General features: G+C 39.7%; 1 protein-coding gene across 2 annotated transcripts in view; it reads left to right on the forward strand.

The window, feature by feature from the left end:
- Positions 1-23563, forward strand: part of PRKAR1B (protein kinase cAMP-dependent type I regulatory subunit beta) — a 101631-nt gene extending 78068 nt beyond the window's left edge. For both annotated transcript variants that reach the window (XM_035548748.2, XM_035548749.2), the window contains exons 9-11: positions 3041-3162; positions 20633-20714; positions 21144-23563. In XM_035548748.2, coding sequence (XP_035404641.1) covers positions 3041-3162; positions 20633-20714; positions 21144-21316 — 377 coding nt within the window. In that variant the 3' untranslated portion in view covers positions 21317-23563. The remainder of the gene's footprint in view (positions 1-3040; positions 3163-20632; positions 20715-21143) is intronic.
- Positions 23564-23771: the final 208 nt, after the last annotated feature.

A 23771-nucleotide genomic window follows, 5' to 3' on the forward strand; every position in this document is an offset into this window, starting at 1 on the left:
TGATTAATGTGATAGCCACAAAATTCGGACATGTTCTTGATGGCCTTCAGTAGGAAAAACAACAAACCCATAATGCCTGACCAATCAATCACCATTAGGAGAACAAAACTTATAATAACGAGGACAGTGTTAGACAGTACAATGAAACGTTGATTCTGTAGGAGAGCCATCATGTTTCTGCTAGGGCTATTTTGAAAAAAACAGTTGAGGATTAATTTCCTATATAATTAAAGTACTTGTATTACTATTTAAACACTTTATTTCATGTTTATTGTATTCCTCTATGATTTGAGCTTGGGTACCTGAAATATGAGAGAGTCTTAATGAAAATAGATTTGAACTTTTGAGAGGTTCTATGCATTAAATTTTCAATTATATTTGTGTGCTTAAAGTAAAGCCAAGTGTATTACTCACTTATTAATGAAGTTTTCATCATTTAAATGCTTTCTTTTATGCTTAATTTAAATCCTTCTAAATTAAAAGCTTAAATTATACTAAATTACAATGAGTATTTAAAGAAAAAAAACATCTCTGCACCTGTACTAATAGGAAGCAATTACAACAATGAGACATCTCAAAACAATTTCAGAGTAGAAAGGTTATTCAAAGATGCGCTTCCTTAAACATGCGGTTTGCCATATAATTGTATCCTAGTTTGTAGTATGGTTCTTCAATCTCAGTAAAAAATGGGTAAGAACTTCAAGATTTGAACCTTTTTTAAGTACAGAAAAGCACCGGACAAAATAACACATCATTTCAGGATCTGTGAGAATTTAGGTGAAGTGTTTAAGGATCTATTTCACATGTCTAAATAATAGGTGACAGCTGAAAAACTGTAAGTATTTTAGAAATCTCAACACAGTACTGGGAAGTCAACTTCACCTCATGCATTATTGTGGTCAGAACTTGGCGATTTCTCACTGGAAAAACCTTAACCTGCTTCATACACATATTTTTCAAGGCCTAGTGTCTGTAACTAGCTATATAATTATAAGAATATATATATTTTTAAATCTTAAGGATTTTTTAGATTATCAGTAGCTGCTTATCTAAGGAGATATAACTACTCCATTTAGATCTTTTCTCCAGCTTTTAATTAAATGTAAAGCCATGAATTTGTATGTACTTTTTAGAAATTAAAAAAAAAATGGTCTACTTTATTTGATGTTTGAATTTAACACTGCAACTAAAACTTTAAGAGTTTTATCATGTACAAACTTCTATATCATACTCTGTTTGCAGGAACCATTAACCAATGTATTTGTAGTGGTACAATTCCTTTGGACAAAAGAGAGACACTTCGTGACTAGAGCTGGAATTAGCTTTGAATTTTTCATAAAGGCAACTGAAGAAGAAGTTTAAAGGGACTCTTTCTTTTCATTGTTAATTGCTGAGTTCTTTCTCAAAAAAAAAAGAAAAAAAGAAAAAGAAAAAGCCTACTCTAGTCTGTATGAAAGAGTTTTATGCTTATTTTTAGTCAGACAGAGCACTTTTGAATGTTGCATTGACAATGTGAGCTCGGACTTTGATATTAATGCTTCCACAGCAAAGGCCATAAATATACCAGGAAAGTGCATTAGTGATTATAAGTGGAAAAAATATTAGGAATAATTGTTTCTCAAAGTGCAACAGGAAGTGCGTAAAAATATGAAGAGAGGCGTATGTGTGTCCAGCAACTGATTTGATGACTGTCCAGCAAAATTTACCTTTTGTGCATTTTCCACTTTGGTCTGGCTTTGTTGGGCTCAGTCTGCTCTTCTGAGCTCAGCCAGAAGGCTTTTTAAATTTTAGAGAACAACTCTCTCACCTTCCCACAATACTTCTATGCAATATATTGTACAAAATGGGAATGACAGAGTCTGAGCAAACAACATAAACCTAGCCTTGTTGTCAGAAGCCATATCTTGACTTAAATTGTTTGGTGATTCACAATGAGATGAGTAAGAATCAACAGAAATTTAGTAAATGAATTTTAGCCCAACTTTTTAAGGCTGTGGTGGTTATATCATTGTGTTATCTGTTTCTTTTAATAACTTTTAAGCCTGTTGCTTTTCTCAGTCACATCTGATAGAAAGACAGAAGTTCAAATACAATTCATTGGCTTGAATTCTCATGCAAACAGGCAGAAGAGAGAGACACAGATGAGCATCCTTCTTCTCCCCAAGGGCAGAGCAGGTAGAATTCATCCCTTAGCAAAGGCACTGGGAGGAAGCCAGCAGGTCAGTCAGTAGCCCTGAACCAGCCACTATGCAGACTGTCTTTTGCCAGGCAGGTGTCACAGGGGATTTATGGCAGCTGCAGGTAGGTGATAAGAACACAAAGGGGCAGGAGCCAGGCTTTATGAGTTCTTTTACTCATAAAATAGACTGTTAATATTTTCTTATTGAAGTTTACTTTGAAGTTGTTTTTTTTTTCTCTCTAAGTGGCGTAAGGAAAAGAAAAACAGCTCTTGCACTTGTGTGCATTCCCAATGGCCAAAACTGCAAATGAAACAGAGGTGCAACTTTACAGAGCTATACCTGATTCCACCGCCACTGTGCTAACAGAGACTTGCTATTGGTGTCAATAGTTCCTGATCTCAGTCATGGGGAAAGAGTCTTCTTTTGGGTTAGCACCTTTGCAGTGCTTATTAAGAAGGCCATCAGTAACCATCTGAGAGCAACTCTGATGAAAAAACAGCAGGACTTGTTCTGGCATCTGGGTTTCGATGTGGTAAGAGAGGATCTCAGTAGTATCTCACAACAGCTAGGCTGCTCCAGTGCACTGCAGCATCTGGGCAGCGCAGATCAGACCACAGACTTGGGGAACTGTCAACTTGTCCTGTCCAACTTTTAAGATTATTATCTGGGTGATTATGAAAGTCTAAGGCACAATGAATAAATTCATTTTCTCAATTTGAAGTTCGTGCAAAGCACGTGGATGAGAGAAATGTTTCTTTTGTAACAAAACCAGTCATATCGGAGCTGTCAGTTTAGATATGAATCTTCAGCCAAAGTAAGAATCTTTTTATAATAAAGTTTTATGATCTTCAATACTTTAGAGTCCCTGGACAAATGGGAGCGGCTGACAGTGGCTGATGCACTGGAACCTGTCCAGTTTGAAGATGGAGAAAAAATTGTTGTGCAGGGAGAGCCTGGTGACGACTTTTTCATTATTACAGAGGTAAGTTTGGCATCCTGATAAAACTGTGTCTTTTCCTGGTAAAGATTAAGACGTATTATTAAAGACATTTGGTTTCAGTTTAATCTCTTGCTTCAGCAAGATGAACTAATTCCACTCAAACCAGGAGAATTACTCAAAATTCATATGAATTCAGACACCAGTTTTGTGGAAATACCTTACATGAGTGGAGGAGGACACTCCCTAGTTTCGAGGAAAATGTAAGACATGGAGTTTTGAGATGTGTCTAGTGTCTTTACTGTTCGAAGGTTTCTTTTCTACTTAATTTTGCTTTTGTTCCAGATTGCCAGTTCTTTTTGTTCCAGTACTTTAACAAGGCTGGCCAGGCACACAGTGCATTGATACTTGTTCCCAAAGGGACTTACAGGAGAAATCACGATGAACATCTGTAGAATGGAGCAGGAGACCTGATCTGAAAATAGATAATTTGTTCTTTGTTTTGCCTTAAATTCAGTCCAAATAGCTGAGCCATTTTCTTGCTTACTCTCACACAAGCAGACAGATCTGTCAGGCAGCTGAAAATACTGACATCTTTTTGGGAGATTATCTGACACTTCAGTTCCACTGTTTCACTTCTGCAAACAGATGCTGATGGGATTTTTCCTCCCTCTCTGACATAAATATTTGGGTCTTCAGTATCTCACACAAATACTTAGACACTGTGATGTAACAAGTTATAAAAATGTATTAGAAAGACTCAGATTAAGGCTAACAAGCCAGCGTTAGGATATGACCATGTACGTATTGAAGTAGGAGTTTGGGGCATGGTTTTCAGTGCCAGCTGTGAGTGTTCATACCCAAATGTATAGACTGGGAGTGGCTGATGTATGTCCTTGTGGTGACAGTTCAAATGCACATCTCAGGCCAGATGTTACATGACCAGCAACAGGGCAGTGATGGCAGCACAAGGGGTGCTGGTAATCTGAATTCCTACTAGTTGGAGATGGGTTAGATGGATGTAATGAAACTGGTGTCATTGTGTTGCCTTGGGAGGTAGTTGTATGTACACAGAATGCGTCTCTGGTTCCATCAGACTGCTGTGTTGTGATGTGATTTTAGGAGGAAAGAGACCATGCCCCATACAAACGGTAAAGGGCTTGTACAGCATCCATTCCAAATGGCTTAGAGGCCAACAGGTTTTCCTTTGCTTGCTACTTATCTGTGAATTTTTGAACAGTTGCCTCTATCCAAGGCAGCCAAAATTTGGTTCATAATCAATATATGATACTTAAAATTCCATTCTTTCTTTCCTCTTGAGTGTTGGATGCTGGTGCTGAAATACATATTTGATTTATGAACATAGTTTCTCTTCTGAAATAATTGCACCTGCATAGTGCGCAGCTACACACTTGAGGAACTTTAACTGAGATGAGCCTTCAAATCAATAGTGTGAGAATAAAACCAGACTAGATACTAGAGAGGGATTTTTTTCAATAATATTTTTTTTATTATATAAGAAAAATATAGGAAATAATTTGCTCCTTTAGAAATATGGGATTTTTATTCCTACGAGAGTTACTAGGTGTCTTGTTATTCCTTGCAGCAGCATGAGACTAGGAAAACCTGATTTTCTTAGCCATCAAAACCCATGTGGAAAATTGGCAGCTTGCTAAAGAACTACTGAGGGCCATTATTTTCTCCCTCTAGAAGGAACAGCTGTTAAGACTTGAATGGGTAGAAAAGTATTAGCACTGTGTACTGTGTAATCATAAAGTATCTGCTCACCTCAGCCATCCACTATAAATCTAGCATAGTTTCTTACTTTAGAAATTGCCTGTATTTTTCTACATTAAAGAATGAACATCCAGTATCTATTATTTCTTGTGCTGCAGTAGTATTTTTGCCTGCTCACATATAGTTTAAGGTTTATATTTTAAACCTGATTTGACAGGAGTTTGCATCTTTGATGTTCAATTTGTCTTCAGGATTGCTGATGAAACCACCAGGAATACTTTATTCCACAAACTTTGGTTGAAATTAATTTTGGCTGGTTTGTTGTCACAACATGTTGAAAAGTCATTAGCTTCTTTCATATATTTATTGATGTTTGTGGCCTTATAATCCAGAACACTACAAATATAGCTAATTTGTTTGGCTGCTACATGTGCAGAAACCATTTCATATATCACCAGAATGCAGCCTCCTTTGGAGTACAGTATGTCCAGTAGTACAAAGCTGAACTTTCCCACAGAATTTTTGGGCAGGATTCTTATTTATTATAAAGCGTGGTTATTCATGACATGCCTTAAACAAATCAGTTACCAATTTATAAGGCTGTAGTGCAACTAGAGAGATCACCAGCATCACAAATACAGGTTCCGAGTGGGATCTTGTGACTCCTATCATAAAAGGTTCTCAAAGACACCCAGGACTCACAGATTTTAAATTGTTAGCACAGTTTTCTGCGAACTTCGTAAACTGCTTATTTGTGGTTAGCCTGCAATGCTGCCTTTCCCTGCGACATCCTATGGGATGCTATCTTTTAAGTATACTGGTTCTGCAGGAGGAAACAGCCTACAAGTGAACTGGCAAGTTCACTGGCAAGTTCAACAGCCTACAAGTGAACATTCAGGCAGACTGAAGTGCAACCATTAAACACCTTTTTAAAGGGAGACTTCCAGATTGACCAGAAAAGCAGCTCCTGATTTAAATGAGGAATATCATCCTGGTTAGTACAGATAAGAGTATTTAGTTTCCCCTTTCTATCAAACAAGCAGATTAACCTTTTCCCTTTTTTTCGTAGTATAACCCTTTTCATGGCTTTCTGTACAGCATCTGCCTCCAGTGTTGCGCAGATCATGGTAGGGTGCTGGCTGTTTGAGTTGCAGGCTGTATGCATGAAAATGCTACGTGGAGACAAAGGCTGCAGCATGAGCTCAGCCAAATTATTAGAATAAAACAAAATACGCATGGGGAAGACCCACAGGAAACCAGGCTTGTAAAGTCCACTGCTCACAGTGCTGTTTGTGGTCATTTTTTGTTAAAAATCCGATGAGAAGAGTATTACCCTGAGATTTAAGGACTGCAAGATTTTTTCTGCCATGCTGAGTCTTCACAGGCAGCAGTAAGATGTTTACCAGTAAGTTGGTTGGGTGTTTTTTCATTCAAATGTTAAGCAGCCTTCAACAAGATTTAGTTTAAATATTTAAAGGCTGCTATTTTTTCCAGTGATAGAGTTATTTTAATGTTTATACCATACTCCTTAATTTGAAGATAGGATCAGAAGTGAATGCATGCTTACAAAAGCAAAATAACCACTTTTGTGAGGTTGATTTACTGCACTTGAAACTGGTAATTAAGAAAAGAAAAAAGAAGCAGCCCTGCAGTTTCTGTATTTTCAGATATTTCCAGGTCTTATTTTCCCACTATGCTTTTCACACAACAAACTCGGGCTTTCCCAGACCAGACAGATGTGGAATGTATCTGTTGGATTCCAAGGTCATGGAATTATCCCATATGAGATTCCTGGCACAGAGGTGAAAAACTTTAAGCACCATGAAACAATTGTTGCCATAAAGAATTATATTTTGGCAAGCGTAAATCATAACAGATGTACAGTTTCTAACAAATACATTTTCAGTTGTATTGTACACTGCCACACTGTGTAACCAACGGTAGGGAGGATTTATTCATCTGACTTCAGATAAAGCAAATATTTTTAGCTAGCATTTTAAAGTGGTAGCTTGCAAAGGCATGTGAGCTTTGCAGAGTTAAATATCCCAGAAAATGTTACGTCCCTTTAAATGAAATGCCATTTGAACGAGGGCTGATTTTTTTCCCCAACTCGTGCTTTGCCACTGACTTCAGTTCGAGCAGCAGCTCAGACTAGTGTGGTAGTTCTATGAAACTGGAAAGAACCGAGTTTTTTGCTGTTGTCTAGGTTACTGAACAAGGTAGTGACAATAGTATTAAAAATAGAGGTTAGGATCATGTACCATTCTGTAACTTCAGCTTCAAACTTGGCTTGGTGGCACTGCACCTTGGAGAAATGTCCATAATGCAGCTAGCAAAAATGCTGGGATCTGCAGCCGTGAAGTGCCCTGCTGGGTTTTCCAGCTCCCACCCCTCCCTGTGTCAGATCACTTGGATCTACTTGTCACTGCTAAGCACCATATACGACACACAGTTATTGTCATGGGACTCCGCTGAATGTGCTCGGGGAGTCTTTTAATATCAGTTGCATTCTGAGAGCTCACTGTGCCTGACTGGTTGCTGAAGTGCTGCCAGATGGCCCCAGTTCTCCAAAAAGTTTGACATGGCTTAAGGAAAATGCACACACAGATGCAAACGTGTGCATGTGTGGGAGGGGAAAACAGCAAAATTGTTATGATAATGCCCCGCTGTGCCCATGGAGGACAGCTTGTAACTGTCCTTTAAATCTGCTGTCCGTAGCCTGTCATCTCCTCAGAGGACAGTTTGGTTTAAGTGGTGCATAAAGCAAAGAAATAAAACTGCATGAGAAGCAAAACATTTCCAATTAATAGCTGGTTGAGCTGCCCAGCAATAACATGCAGCAGCCTAAAAATAAAAGAACTAAAAATAGAAGATAATTGGCAGGAGAAAATTCAAGGAGAAATGGACCCATTGTATCAAGCAGTTTCACATTAGAATTTTTATTTTAAAACATTTTAAAACCTAGTATTTTTAATTGTAGATTAGTGTTAGTGACAGTGGGTAGTTCTAGCCTCCTCTGTAAGTCCTTTGTGAAAAGCACTGAAAAAAGGGTTGGGATTTGTGTTCTTTATTGTTTTCCTGGTGGCTAAAAAGGAGGCAGTCAGGGCCTCTGATTTTCAGGCTTACTTGTATTATCAGTGCAGCCTGTGGGCAGACTGTTACCCACCCTGGGCCTCTGTTTCCACATCAGTGGGAGTAATCCTAATGACACTCCATAAAGGTGAGTAAAAGCTTCACGGGAAAATGTATTAAGTATCCACTAGTACTGAAACCAGGGAATGGGAATAGCAAGATTGGAAAATAAGAGAAAATTTTCACTGACAGTGCAGAAATCCTTCCAAAACTAGTGCAGAGAGCTGCCTGACTGGTAGAAATTAGTCAAATGGATTGCTAATAATTATTGATCCAGCCAAGAGTAGTGCTGATCACATTCAAAACAGCGCTGTGATTCCTGGGGGTGCTGCTAGTTGTCATGCTGCTGTTGACATTTCAAGTCAGGGCCACTAACTGGCTCCAGTCTGGGCAGGATCCACTGTGAGTTATTGTGACTGCTGAAAGCATGCTTGAGATACTGTCCTGTAGGTGAAATCAGTGTTTCCAACCCTGCTGACAGTCTTGGCATGCTGTGGAGGGCCTCTGCACAAAAACAGTTCAAAGCCTTGTTAGGTGGAACAGTGTTTGTAAACTCTTTGTAGCATGGTAACGTGAAGGAGCGGAGGAAGATCCTTGGGCTAGCTAGGAAGGGCACTCTGCTCCTTACAGAATTGGGCCTTTTTGTAGGAAAAGTAGACTTGAGTCTTAAATTGCACAAGAAGCATCTGAAGATTTATGATTTAAAAGCTCTTCAAGAAAGAAAAGAAAGAAAGAAAAAAAAAAGAAAAATAATAGCCCAATTGTTTCCTGCTTTAAATTGTTGCTCTTTGACATTCTAACCCAAGAGAGACCCCTTTGGCAACTACCCCTACAACAGGCAGGAGAACTACAAAGTAAACTTCTTCCGTATGGTTAATGAAGTCACTGCCTTAGGCACACTCTGCTATCACACCTGATAATCTCTTTAAAAACACAGTGTGATTAATTATTAATTAGGAAGATGAATGTTGTCTAGAAAAGGAGTTTCAAAGGCTACAATCCGAATTGCTTAGTGTTACCAGGATTTTGTTGATACCAGGTATGTTTGTTAAAGGCAGTCTGCAGCAGCTCCTAATATGCCTCATAAACAAAATATACCTACTAAGCAGAGCCAGCAGTCACTGAGGGCTCTGTTCTTTGCTTATTTTCGTCTGTGGAGACATTGTTTTCTGTAGAGCTCTTACAGGAACAGTAGACTCAATTTTGTTGATATCACCTGGCTGTGCTCAAACAATAGCGCTTCCATTGGCCCTGCATCAAAGTTGATCGGCGTTCAGGATGGCATTTTTAATGGCCAGCTGATGTCAAAGATAAAAAGGTAGGTGTGCGATTGGGTGCCATCCTGCCTGGGGATGGAGGTGATGTGTTTTGCTGTGTCAGAGTGACTGAAATGCTCGCCTAGTTCATCTCTGGTTGGATTTGCTTTAAATTTGACTTCTGTGAGCAGTGGATCAGGCTGCATATATATGCAATCTTGAGTGTATCCTTATCTCTCCTCTGTTAGAAAGGGCCAAAATTTCATAGTAAGCAACTGGCTGCTCCACTTCTTGCTCCCACCAGCAATGGGAGGACCTGTCAGTGACTGCAGCTTTTGGTCCTTCCAACTCTTTCTCCAGCCCCAGTAATAACCATGGCAATGCAGGCACCTCCTGTAAATTCTGCAAAATCTGAAACCACAGAAGTGATGTATGCTGGATCATTTTCTTAACGTTTTTGTGAGATTTCAGATTAGCCAATATTTCTAGTCTATTTTAGAACTTTGCAGATTTTGTTCCGCATTTGTGGCAGAAACCAGGACAACTGTATGTAAATTCTCTGAGTTGCTATGAACCCAGAGATTGGAGAATAATGTATAATAGTTTAAAAATGTATGGTTAAAAAAGTACTGTCAAACCCAGTCATGACTCAATCTCTAGTCCACAATCAGAATTAAGTCCTTTTGCATCATCGTTCTCCAACCCCATTCAGTTTAGTTTTCATATTATAAAAATGAAGCATCTTAAAAAGAAGTCTGGTGGGTAGGAAAACAATGTAAAAGCAGCATCCCCAGCCAACATTCAGTTATGGAAAGAAAATTCTCGCCTGGATTGGCAAATTCATGTGGCTTTCTGTAAGCATATGACCAAATAATTTTGAGAGCCATAATTACTGTGGTATATAATGTATGTAACCTTTTTACCTACTCATTTTATCTTACTTATCTATTGGTCTTACTTGAACATCTCATGAACTTCATGGAGTTGATGCTCACTACACCTGTGTGATGAGGTGCGTGAAGCAAGCTCAATGTTACAATCTGAAGCATGGGCACAAGAATTAAGACAGTTCCTCATTCCTGCTGAAAAATATCAGTGGGAATTAGGTGCCTTGAAGGTCTGGGTCTTCTTGCTTTTGCTCACAGAAGGCCTAAGGCAAAGAAGAAATGTGAACTCTGTAGCCAGAATCCCAGGCTACCGCACCAACTGACTGTTCTTTTTCCTTTACATTAAATTTTACTGCCCCAAAATGATGGGTGCGCTTTTCTACTGCAGCTTATGTGGAAGTCGTTTGCACTTTGTGTTGCTGACTGAAATTTGTTTGTTTCTTCCCTTGTTTTTGTATAATAGTCCTTTATAAATCAAAGGTTGGCAAATAATAAAAACCCAAGATTATTTACTGGCTGACGGAATATTTGCAGTGTCTTTGGCTACGTAGTTCAAAGGATTTGTCTTCTCTTGGAAAGTAGCCCTAGAACTGCTGATCCTTAGCTGTAAAATAAAAGCCATCCCAGGAATGATGCTGTCAGCAGTCCCAAAGGGCTAAAATGGCAGCTGAGGAGTGATATGCTAGTGGTCTTCCAGGACACTGCGACTGAGAACATCGCTTATGCCAGCATCATGAGGTACATGCAGGACTTTCTGTGTTACTCCATCTCACTGGGACACTGGTAAACTTACATCTTAAAGCAAAAACATGAGGAAGAGGCAGTGCAGCAGTCCTGTTCTCAAAGGTTTGAAAGTAGTTTTCATAACCTCTCTTTGCACATACTACACCCGGTGCAAAAAAATGCATATGAATGTTTCCCCAGTTCATTTCTGACATGACAGCTTGTGTAGGAGTCTTCAGTCTCATTCAGTTGTAATTTAAAACATCTGATTTGTAAACCCATAAAATGTAAGTTTTAGCTGGAAATTCAGCCACACCCTGCCCTCTTAGCACTATAGGATATGCGGAAAATGGGAGATGGTTTGCTGCGCAAAGATGTAAAACCCAGTGTTAATAATTGGCAATTTCATGCTTAGTACTTGTGTGCTCCATTTGAATTTTCATAAAAATCAGTGCTAGGTTTTCTTTGTGTTCAGAACCAACTGTGACTTTCTGTGTACATAACACTTGCTTTAAGGCATGGTTTTGGTTTTGAGTCTTCTCTCTTTAGTCTTGTTCAGTAGAGTCTTGCTACCGTCGAAGTCTGCGGAAGCAGCGGAGGTTCCCAGGTAATGAAATGCCTCTGTGTGAGTAAGGAGAGCAGCCCAGGCTGCTTACCCCTCAAGGTTTTCAGGAGGTTCTCAGGATCGTTATAAACTCTTTTGGCATTGAAGACTGAGCTCACAAGCCTGGTTTCAAAGTACTTTCTCAACATGACCACGAACATTATGATCTCCATGATAAACTCCTGTTTCCTCTTCCCCCAATTTACTCCAAGTTTTGCTTCTTGCTCTGAAGCTGTTGCCCTAGCTGGCCACAGCTGCCAGCCCAGCCCTGGTCACAGCATTAGTTATGAGACTTTAATTATGATGTCTGTCTCAGACTTTTGCTTGGTCTGGTTACTTCAGTATCTACAGAATGTTTTCACAAAGAAGCAGATGGTGGTAGGAGTAATTGGGCCGTAAAACAACATTAACAGCTAAAAACGATTTTCACCAGAAAGGATTTCACGGGCAGGGTGAAGGAGGTTCAGCACTGTTTTCGTGTTTTCTCTCCCTTGCATTCAACACTGCCCATTCTGTAGGTGGTAGCAGGCAGCACTGTCTGCTTCCAGGACATGATAACTGTAAGGTCAGTCACAAATATGAACAGTTGATGAATAACCCATTATAGAGTCACTTTTATGTTGACTCAGTGGACATTTCCTGGCTTCAGAGAGAGTAAAGATAATGGCTAGCTTTGTAGAAAGAAAGAATCTCTAAAATGCAACATTTTTTTTCCTTTGTGACTTTTATTGCTTTGTACGCTGACATGTCAGAGGGAGGAAAACAGTGCATTGTTGCCAATAATCCACAGCGCTTGGCACAGACAGTCTTTAAAATCTGGCACCGGGATGAATATTAATTCAGTTGTTTTCCCACAGAAGCTACTGATTAGTCAAGGCCAAGTATCCCTGAGATGATTCATTAAAACCCAGCATTGGAGCCCACCTTGACTGAGCAGATCTGCTTTGTGTCACCACTGCAGCAGGTGGACTGAATATATAATAGAAGGGGCAACTAGAATTCTAGAACAGAGTGAAGATAAAAATGCAGATGGACCCCGAAGTCCAGACTGTGGTGCAGCCGCTTCCCAGCTTTCTGCCAGCAGCAGCTGGGCACAAAGCCAGGATAACTAGCCACAGAGGATTACACCCCAGGCAAGGGGCTCCTCCCATGTCTAAGAGCTGCTGTCGTCACCCCTGTGTCACCGTCCCCTTGCTCCCAGGCTTCTCAGTGCCAGTTGGCAGCTGGTGGTTTGGAAAAGAGGCATAGGACTACCACGGCCCCGAGTCTGGGAGGCTCAGAGGCCACCGTGACATGCCCTGCTCTGTGCTGCTCCCTTGCTTTTTGGACTCTTGATGAAGTCTTGAGGCTCCCAGCACTTGTAGGTGCCTCTGTCGGACTCCTGAGAGATCCTAGCTATGCTGCTGCGTCTAAAGGGCAACATTTTGAGGTCAAAAGACTATAAAGCTTAAAGTTTTGATTTTGAAAAGCCTTTCAATAAAAAAGTCTTAATGAAAAAAATCCCAATTTTTTAATTCTTTGTGCAAAACCACTGTTTCACCTCCACACATGAGGCGAAGTACACTTCATGCAATACTCTGCTTCTTTTGGCTTTGCACTGTGTTTATTGGTCTCTGCCTGAATCTTGTCTTGTTCCATCTAATAACGTTTCTTTTACTTCAAGGGGAGTACATTTAGGTACAGGACAACTTTCATGCAGGCTGCCTTAAAGAAATACTGAAGGGAAAGATTGCCTGAGATACCGCAATAGGAAGATGAACAAAATGATCTAAAAGGCCTTCCCATGTCAAATGTCTACAATTTTAAATAGTAAATGATCAAGGCAAAGGCATTTCCTGGTGATTAATGACTGGCTGGGTGTAGTCATGTCTGGGCCTTAACCCTGGCCTCTTGTATATCCCTAGGAAATGCCCTGTGGCTCAGTTGTTTCTGCTGGTTTAAGCTACACTTGGTTTATGATTGATTGTCATTTTTTAAAGTACCTTTATGTTTGTCACTATTTTGGTGACTGCTCTAGACAGCTTTGTTCCTCTCTCTCAGGTGTGGATGTTATTCCTAAACCAACATAAATGTGCCTAGATAGCAGAAGCGATGGAAGCTTCGATATACATACGGTAGTCCTATGCAGGTGTGATACAGCTGGTAGACATGGCGAACTGCGTATTGTTTAGTGTCAAGCATGGCTGTAGAGCTCACGTATAGGGTCTGTGCCAGCTGGGAAGTAACATTTGCTTCCCACCTTTGCTGAATTGCAGTCCGCATTAGTGTTGTTGGCAATTAAGGCCAATAAAAAATATGATGAATTAATGTTATAAAGTTATGATGATTACATTATGATAATCATGTACATTGTCACTGGAGTTGTTGCAGTATCAGGGCATTTTCTACAGCACTGCTCTCTCTCAAGGAGGTCATAGGGGTACCCCCATGCTCCCATTATTACCATAATGCTGCCCTTTGAGTTCATTTAATGTAGCACTGTTAAATCTTAAAGATACTCCCAAGGTGCTGGCTTTCTGAATATCTGCTGAAATCAGTGGCACTCAACATTTCCAGAGTTGCAACTGAATTAAAAAGACCAAATGTGCAAAATATTTTGTATTTGTTTTCAAAAGCTGGCAGCAGATCATGTTTCTGACTTGGGCATTGTCTCTTCTCTCACTGTAATCTACGGAGGTCCCTAATGGATGGAGAAAAGAATTCATTTGCTGCAGATAAGGAAACCAAATAACAAGCACTTTTTCACTTAATGCAAACCTGGGGGCTGTTCTTGTAGACCTTACTTACTAAACAGCACACCATACTTACTAACAGGCACACCATAAATGACAGTCATAAAAGCAAAGTTTGCCAAACTGGATCAAAGTTGTTTAAGGTTTCACATCAAAGACAGAAAAATTGATTTAAATGATCATTTTTAAAGTGGAGGGTGAAACATGAGCTGACAGATCTCAGCAGGTCTCACAGATCCACTAGGCAACTGTTATTTTCAGGATTTTTGTAGCGTCAGGAGCTTTTGGCCCTTCTTAATTTAAGCTAATGATTTGGAGATGCTCTATGGGTGATTTAATTGCGTGCCTGAACCAGTAAGTAGGCAGATATGATTGTGTAGCTTATCGTCGTTGTACCTATGGCAGTGTAAGAACATTGCCTGGACAGTGTTCGTAGGTAGGAAAATGGTATCTTTTATTAGATTTATCTGGAGAAATAGACAACTCGAAGAAAGGCATGTGTGCCCAAAAGCATTTCTCTTTTTTTCTAGCTAGTTGATCTAATAAAAGATATTACTTCCACAAACCTTGTCTTGCCTGCAATTAAATAAAATAATCACAGATTCACACTGTGTGAAAGATCTTTTAATTCATTTCATATCTGCTATTGCTTCCAGTAAAACCAGTAGGAGTCCTTACATTGAGTCCCGTGTGATTCGCTGTGTGTATAGGAACGTTTTATACCACTGCACAGCCTCTTCCTTCGTCTTTTGTCGTAACTTAGCGCAGATTTAATAGCAGCATATAATGAGGGCTTGCGTTGCTGGGGAGTGAAGGGAAAGTTATCTTTTGAATGTGTGAATTATGGAGTGTGTGGATTAACAAAGTGAGAAAGAGCAAAGGTATGTTCATAATAGAAATTGGTGGAGTTAATAGCAATAACAGATGGATAGGCCTGACCTTTTTCATCGCTAATTCTATAGAAAAACTACTGCATTGCTCTTTTCTAGTGGATTGTGCAGAGGAAAGTGAAATAAGCTAGAAAAGCATTCTAAGCTCAAAAATAGGGTAGAAGTGCAACATTGAGGACATGGAGAAAAAAACTGTCTGCCATGCTTTACTTTAAAAAACAAGTGAAAAATTAAAAAATAAAAATGGAAATGGTAATAAAAATAGTAGATTCCTGCTTATAAACATTAAAATTATTTTCTTCAAGATGTAGAATTTTAATTCGTGTACTTAGTGTATTAAAAGGACATAGACATTGACGTTGCATCCAATTATCAGAATAAATAACCATTCTTCAATTTTAATAACAATAAATGTGTCTGTTATCACAGATGGAGCCTCACTATATTTTTTACTGATTGCTTTATCTTTAAAGTGGAAGCTTTGACTGGTGGAAATAGAACATCAACAAGAGTGACTTTTAAACCAAAAAGTTAAAAAAAGTAGGGCTCATTTCCCTGCCCATCCCCAGCCCCTGGTAAGGGGCCACCCTGCACAGCCCACCCTACCCAGTGGTACCCAGGACACTTCCCTGCCAGCACAGGGGGGATCCCATCTGATCCACAGAGCTTCCTCTGCTGGAATATAGGAAAAACTACAGGATTTCCCCTTTGACCTTCTTGTGGACCACTTGCCTTTTATAGCCAGGCTACTTAGGCCAACTCCTGGCTACAGGATTCATAATTAAATATAACGATAGGGCTCCTGTAGCACTTGGTGCTTACAAGGGCGTGCAGGATCAGTCATGGGAATCTTCATGTTGATCCAGATGGGCCACTGTAGGATGTCCAACTCATCCCTACAGTCTGATAGTTTGAAAATGAAACATCTATCAAAATCTTACTACTTTGGAGAGGATGGGAGCTCATGTATTATAAATCTTAACTTATTTTTTTATATCTTAAATTTTGCTGCTGTATCTAAGCTGTAATTTTTTACAAAACAAACTGCTGATGCATTTGAAAGACAGGAATAAATACTCTCAGCGCTGTGACAGAAGCGTTACAGAGGGAGTGAGCAGGTGCGTGGGGTGAGGATGGCAGAGAGGTGGTGATGGCACATTGCTTTTGGAACTGCTACTCTTGTTGTTTTTGCAATAAGATGCCTGTATTTACTAGGAGCAGAGGAGGGGAGGTTAATGATATCGGTTCCTGGGAATACAAGCACTCCCCGTGGCTGAAAGGGAATATTCCTGGATCCACCAAAGATCATTTCACTCCCAAGTGTCTGCGAGGAGAACGACATGCCTGTCTGCTTTCAGTTTCGTATCATCACAAAGTGCTGATTTATTAAATGGTGTCAAACTTCTTCACAGTGTTTGAGCATGTACTCTGAAAGTTTTGCTCTGTGGCGTAGGAGGCTGAAATGACTATCAAGGTACAAGACAGTATTTTAAATTGAGCAGCACTAAATAGCCTGATCCTGCAAATCTGGGATTGTGCACTTTATTTCACAGAGACTGATCCTGCCAAGTTTTGTGTGCCATTTAAAGGGAAATCTTTTCCACTGAGACCAAATGGTTTTGGTGGGTGAGAGTGATAAGCCCCTTGAATCCTTACTAGATAATACTCATACCTTCCAGGACAGGGCTCAGGGGATATATTCAGGGCTACCATTTACACAAGGCAGGGCTAAGCACAAGAAGGATAGAAAGCTCAATAACTGCATTGGAAAGATTTGACAAGTAAACTAAAATGAAATTCAGTCGTGAAGCCTGTGATGGGAGCAATGGTAGGGGTCAGCACCTAATCTATTTAGTATGAGAACTTTATTAAATGTGTAAATATTAAGGGATTGTTTCTGTATTATTTTATTTTTGCTCTGCTTACACTGCTCATGTACAATTGGACTCTTCCTCTAATACAGTTAGAATAACTTTGTTTCCAGAGATAAGATACCTAAAGCGAAGGTGAGGCAGATAGATAATTATAAATACATCTTCTTTGTTTCATGGTGTGGACGGTCTTCCCGTGAAGGTCACTGTGACAATGCTCCAGGATGTACTTGTGGAGCTGGTGACTTTCGCAGGGAGAGGCCAAACGGCGTAATCAGATCTTACATCTGGGTGCTCGCTGTCAGGGTTTCAGGAAACTTCTTTTGCTCCATGATAGACCTGTGCTCACTGGGCAACGGGAAAAGCCTATGTGACTGTTAAAACAAGAGTGGAAAAATATGTATCTGGAATATGCATTGCTTTGTCCTGCCAAGCCAAGTGTTTATTGTGGAGGCCAGACACATCTGTCCTCCTCCAACAGATAGCATGGTGTTTCTTGGATTAAAAAGGCCGACTGTAGTGGAACAGTGGAAGAAATTGCTTCAGAAGACTGACTTATTGAAGTCCTATATCATATGGACCCTGTCAAAAAAATATTAAGCACAATAAAAGCTGACACTAGGGGAGATGAAAGCAATATTGCTTGATATTGTGATTACCTTTATGGCAACGTGCTCAAGATGAGCAATGGGGAATTGACTCTTTTTTTCATTTGACCTGGGCAGTCAATATGATTACTTTGGGGATTTTTTGTCGTTGTACGTAATAAAACATCTGTAATAAAAGTTTAAAAAAAATAGTTTTGGGAAAGAGAATGGAGACATGGATTGCAGACAGCTATTTGGGTCAAGGGGTTAGGTTTTTGCCAGGCTCCAGATGGGGACTGAGTGGAGGACAGGGGCTGGAAGTGATTCTGAAGCTGATTCTGACTCCATTGCACAAGCAAGAAGAACAGCATCGAGTTAGGCCCATGCACTGCACCTGATCTGAAGTTTGTCCAGAGAGAGGTTGATAAGCGCATTATTCCCTGTATGAGATATTTCTTCAGAATGCTGCTTAGGAAAGTGTGTTTGTTTTTAAAGCTTGCAGTAAGTGCGAATAACAAAACTCATTGCACTATCTTTGCATTTTCACCCCCTTTCAGATTTACTGGAAGATCTTGGAAAACAGCAGCTTTGGCGAAACAATTTAGTTATATCAAGGATAAGGAATTCTTGCTGGAAACTTGACAGGCACCAAATCACTTTCTTACATGCTGTCCTTTCAGTTACTTTTGTGAATAGCCATACACTTGCTGTGGACAGTTTTATGTGCATGGCAGGTCTTAGCAGCAGATAAAAAAACCCCAAGCAACCGCCACCAAAAGACAAAGACCAACTTCCCTTAGTATGTTTAGCTTATTTCTGAACAACTGATCTCGAAACAACATCGCCAGTTCAGGTGTCCTTGCTCCTGCAGGTTGTGCCAAGCACATGGTTCTGTATCTTATGCCATCAGATGTCTGGCATATCAAGAGCGAAAGCATTGAAGCCAAGGAGAGTTTTGCAATTGTTTTCAAATGGACTAGGATTTACAGCCCTGGTGTTTATTCAGGATTTTTTTTAATGCTGATATGGCATGTGGCTGGTGGAGTGGAATAGTAAATTGTCATGGCCAATATAATGTGGTGACAGTCTGCTATCTACTAATTTATACTAAGCACAGATTACTGCTAATGGGCAAAATAAGACACTATAACTTCTACTGTGTCAGATTAATTTGATATACATCCAAGTACATATAAAAACCATCAGATGCTTAGCACCTTTCAAACAGTGCTTGCACATTATTTGATTTTTGGCTCTGGTTCCTGCCATCATCAGAAGTAATTTACCTCTTCATTTGTGTAGCATAGAAAGGTTACATTATAAATTAACCTAGAGAGTGGCCCAGCAATTCATAAATTATATGGGCTTAAAAATAACCCTGTTATGAAATAGGACATGATGCAATACAACAGTATTACAGCATCTTAGTAGTGCTTGTTCAGAAGAAAGCAAATTATGCTAATTTGCTAGATAATAGTAGATATTCCTGGGCCCCAGGTCCTAGAAAAGCAAAAGTCAGACCTGAAGCAGCCTTACATGCTGTTCAGATTTGCATTTCAATGACAATGTTCAGGATCCTATGGGGTATATTTAAACACAGCACAGAGGTGAAGGGCTGGTTCTGCAGGGTGCTGAATGCCTTTAGCTGCACTGAAGCCAAGGAGCTTGAGGTTGCTCAGTGTCTCCTTGAGCCCCATTGTAAACTGAAGCATACACATTTATTTTGATGCAAGGAAGCTGAAAGATGTTTGCAGCTGTCTCATCTGCACTGAATACTCCACACTGGAGGGAGGTTTGTGCTCCAGGCTGGAGTGGTGCTGCAGCTGGTTACAGGCACCAGTAGTGCAGATGAGCAGAGAAATGCAAGGCTTGTGTGTTAAACTAGGGGGGTCCCTGTGATATTTTCCAATAACTGGCATCTTCCAAGCATAGTTCACATTACTGTGTCTCCCCGGCTTCCCTGTCCTGGTTGTACCAGCTCCCAGGTATTACTTTCCAAGCTGAAAATTAAACAAAACAAAACAAAAAAAAAGAAAACACACATTGTCGATGCTCTCCAACAGCACCTAAATTCTTCCTTTATTTTGCACTGTTCTTGCAGCAGCATCAGGCCACTGTCAAAAAAATTGGCTCTGCGGTCTATTTAAAAATCTTGTTTTATTAAGAATCTTTTTAATTTCAGTTAAAATCAAATATGTTAACATTTTGCCTTTGCCATGGCTTCTGGTGTGGACTGAACATAATTTCTAATGTCATAGTAATTTTTTTGCAGGAAAGCAGCTACCTTCTCTATTCCCCTACAAAAACTTTGTGCCGCAAATAATTTAAGATTTCCTCCAGGTTAGAATATTTTTGCATGTAAAACCCCTTTGAAGGTTTAAATAGACTGTTACTGAGTTTTGACATGTATTAGCACGTGTTAAGCACTGCAGTTATTAACGGTCATGGAGACAAGACACATTCCATCTCTCAAGCGACTGACTTGCAGGTGTCCAGATCACTAAAGGCCATGAAAAGGCAAAGACACTAAAAAAAACAACTTCTGTTGCAATAAGCATTAAAAACTCCCTTTACCAACAATCTCGGCAAGACAGCCAGTGAACGGTCAGGTTAGGAATAAACTCTAGTTGCTGTCTTACAAATTTCTGTCCCTAGATTGTGGCAGGAAAATTTGCCTTTTTATTGCTTATAATGAAAATCTTCTCTGCGTCACTTATAAGGTTCCCCATCCACTCAGAACATATTTTTAAAGTACATTGAAGCATACATTTGCACAGCATGATGTGTATTAGTTACGTAGCAATTACTGAATTCTGTGCTGTTCCTCTTGTGTTCTGCATGAGACAAATCTGTCCACATCCAAACAATGCCGCATTCATAGAGGGAAATCAAGTTTGCCATACTGGTGGATTTTTTTTTAATTCTTCAATTCCTTTTATTCATGTATAAGAAATTGACTGAGATTGTCATCTCTCCCATAGCAGAACTGAAGGGGTGTGACCTGTCCTGCGAAAGCGGATACTCCGGACTCAACATTTTTCAAAGGGATAGCAGGTTTAAGCAAAGCTAAGTAACCTTCCCCTCTTCTGTTCCCAGGGCACAGCTTCCGTTCTCCAGCGCAGGTCTGATAATGAGGAGTACATTGAAGTGGGAAGACTTGGACCATCAGATTATTTTGGTAAGAAAATTCAGCTTAACCATGGTTCAGAAAGACAGCAAATGGGATTGTATGAAGTAGTTGCTGTCTTAATTAGTGTTCTACTCGTTAACAATCAAGGGGTTATGCATAGGTCAGCTTCTGCTTTCAGCAATACTGAGAGATTTCACTGAAGCTGAAACTATTCCTTGGTTTACATCAATGTAGCAGATAGGAGACAGCTCCAGAATCAGCAAAACAGTCTGAATGCATTTGTTTTCAAAGGCATTTTGCAGACATGCATTATGCATGTGTAATGCACTTGTACTGTCAACAGAATTATGTAAAGTGTCTATCAAGATAATATAAAGGGGTATGTTCTACAACCAAAGCAACTGTATGATGGCCTGAATATGCACCCTCCAAAAAAGAGGCACAGACGTGTGATGGCGTATTTGTCCCTATTTCCAGGTGAGATAGCATTATTGCTCAATCGGCCCCGGGCTGCTACGGTGGTGGCACGTGGACCCCTGAAGTGCGTAAAGCTCGACCGGCCCCGCTTCGAACGAGTGCTCGGTCCTTGCTCTGAGATCCTCAAGAGAAACATTCAGAGATACAACAGTTTCATTTCACTCACTGTCTAAATGATTCCTTTGGGAAAGCTGCCTTTGTGTGACCTTGTGCACTTAAATTTGCTCTGTGCAGCTCCATAGCTTTATAAAGAAAAAAATAAAAGGTGTGCATTTCATGTGTATTTTTTCTGTTATGTCATGCACTGGATGTCAGTTCAAATATTATGTATCATTTAAGAAAGAAGACAACTGTTTGGATAAGACTAGCTTGGGGGTACCGTGCAGGGAAGATTAGGCTTTTGGCTTGCAGGCAAGATTTTTACCTGTTGTTGGATCATATAGATAAAACTGTGTTTTTAACTATTTAAACTACATATGAATGTCTGTTTCCCCCATTATCTTACACCCACCCTTAAAGTTGGTTTTATTCACCTTTTGTAAGCTTCTTTGGTAAAGTGATGTCCCTCTGCCTGTCACTTCTAAAAGCCTTTTCACTGCTTATGGACTGGAGGTTTCTGAAATCCACGTGGTCAGTGACAGTTGCACAATTTAAGAGGGAAGGTTAGAGAAAGGTTTTGATCATTCCAGTAAGCCAAGGAAAAGTAGAACTTTTGAGTCACCTTGTTTGTGGTTTAGAAATAGGGGCCATATTCCTCTGTGTTACAGTCCTTTCAAGTCTGCTTTGTAGCTCTGAGGATGTGCTAAGGCAAACAGATTGCTCCAGTCTTCTGGGTAAGGAGTTCAAGGAGCAATGTTTTGTAAGAAATCAGATGAAGCCTTTAGGAGCTAAGGTATCCAACTTCACCTTTTTTAGATGAGGGTTTGCATTAAATCCCTTAAAAGTCAATGGGACCCTCTTCACTTAACTAAGCGGGGCTTTGTAACACATTTATCTGCACCAGTGTCCTCAGCCACTTCTCCGAATATTATGTGAAATACTTAAGAGATAATGGCAGCTGTACATCAGCAGTTTGATAGGACTCTTTTACGTAAGGTCCACTTAATTAAAGTCAAATCCTTTTTTTTAAAGTATATGACCAGGATTCTCTGAAAGCCACATACTTGCTCCAAAATGCTGCCTCTCCTCCAGAAGACACATATTGCAGAACAAAAAGCACCAGGAACCTGCAACAAGCCCCGTGTGGGTGCAGCCTTGCTGGCAGCTGCGTCTGTGTAGACATGGGTCTCCTCTTGAATGGGCCTTTTTGCAGAGCCAGACCTTACTCTGCTCTGCAGCCCCCCAAGGTGGGATTAGTTAGATTACTCTTTGGGGAAGCTTTTCCTTTGAAGGAAAACTTCTCTTTGCTAACAACAGCAAACCTCTGCATCTCAGCTACTCTGAATGGCACTGCCCACTTTTCAGTTGCAGCAAAATTGTATTTATTCTTTATGATAACATTACTCTGAGTAAATATGAACTTTCCGTACCTTTTACACGCCAAAAGTTACATAATGAAATAAGGCAGAAATCTTCCTTTTGAAACTAGAGGTGTTAAGAACATGTCTAGAATTACTCATACTGGTGTGTAATTTGTTCTCCTTTTTGGAGTTAACAAAATATAATTTGGGATTTTCCTACTGACTCCCACCAAGAAGGCTCTTGGGACCCAATATTCCAGTACCTGCCCACAGTGGTTTTTACAGAGCTAACTGCTCCTTGACTTCAGAGTCTAAGTCCTCCCATGATTTCAAGGTGCTCAATTTATTTCAGCATATTTTCAGTGGTCCTGTCATTGTATATCAGTTGCTACTATTTATTATGATTATGTTATGCTCCTTGCATGTATCAAATATGACCATTCACGTTTTTCAACCTTGCAGTTTTATGACATACATTTATATAGGCTGACGCCCATTATATATCTCAATAAATGTATAAGCATTTGCAAAACTTGTTTTGTTTCACTTTTTGTATTCTCTTCTGCTATTTTTAAGTCATATTTTTAAAGGTTACCAGTCACACATATATGTTACTTAACCTATTGCATTTCTGTTGTATTCATAAAAAAATGTGTTTTGCATAATATGCAAGATACATTTCTTGTTAAACACGAAGTTATTAGCCTCACTGTTTAGAATTTACTTGAGCACACACACACAAAACAGACTCTTTATTTTAAATCTTTATAGATCATGAAGAATACATTTGAATTATGGTTCTGTTATAAGCAAGTTCAAGAGAAGTGTAATCATTTAACACCAGGGTTCCTGTGCTTGAAGTGGAACAAACTGATATTCTATGACATTTGAAAGATAATTGTAATATTTGCAGTGGATGATGGGACAGAATTGCAGTATGAATAAAATTCTTCTACATTACATGCGGCTGTTGTGGGTTTATTAATACTGGAAGTCTATATGAATAGAAGTCATGTTCTAGTTAAAATCTGCATATCATAAAAAGTTTGAACTCTGCTGAAAATAATCAGATGCAAAAGGACAAAAAATAGACCAAGAATCCTAGTGCTATATATAGGAATGGAAACCAAACTGGTTTTCTGCAGGATTAGCGTGAAGAAAAAAAAAT

The sequence above is a fragment of the Cygnus atratus genome, chromosome 15 (genome assembly GCF_013377495.2).
Source record: "Cygnus atratus isolate AKBS03 ecotype Queensland, Australia chromosome 15, CAtr_DNAZoo_HiC_assembly, whole genome shotgun sequence".
NCBI classification, from domain to species: domain Eukaryota; kingdom Metazoa; phylum Chordata; class Aves; order Anseriformes; family Anatidae; genus Cygnus; species Cygnus atratus.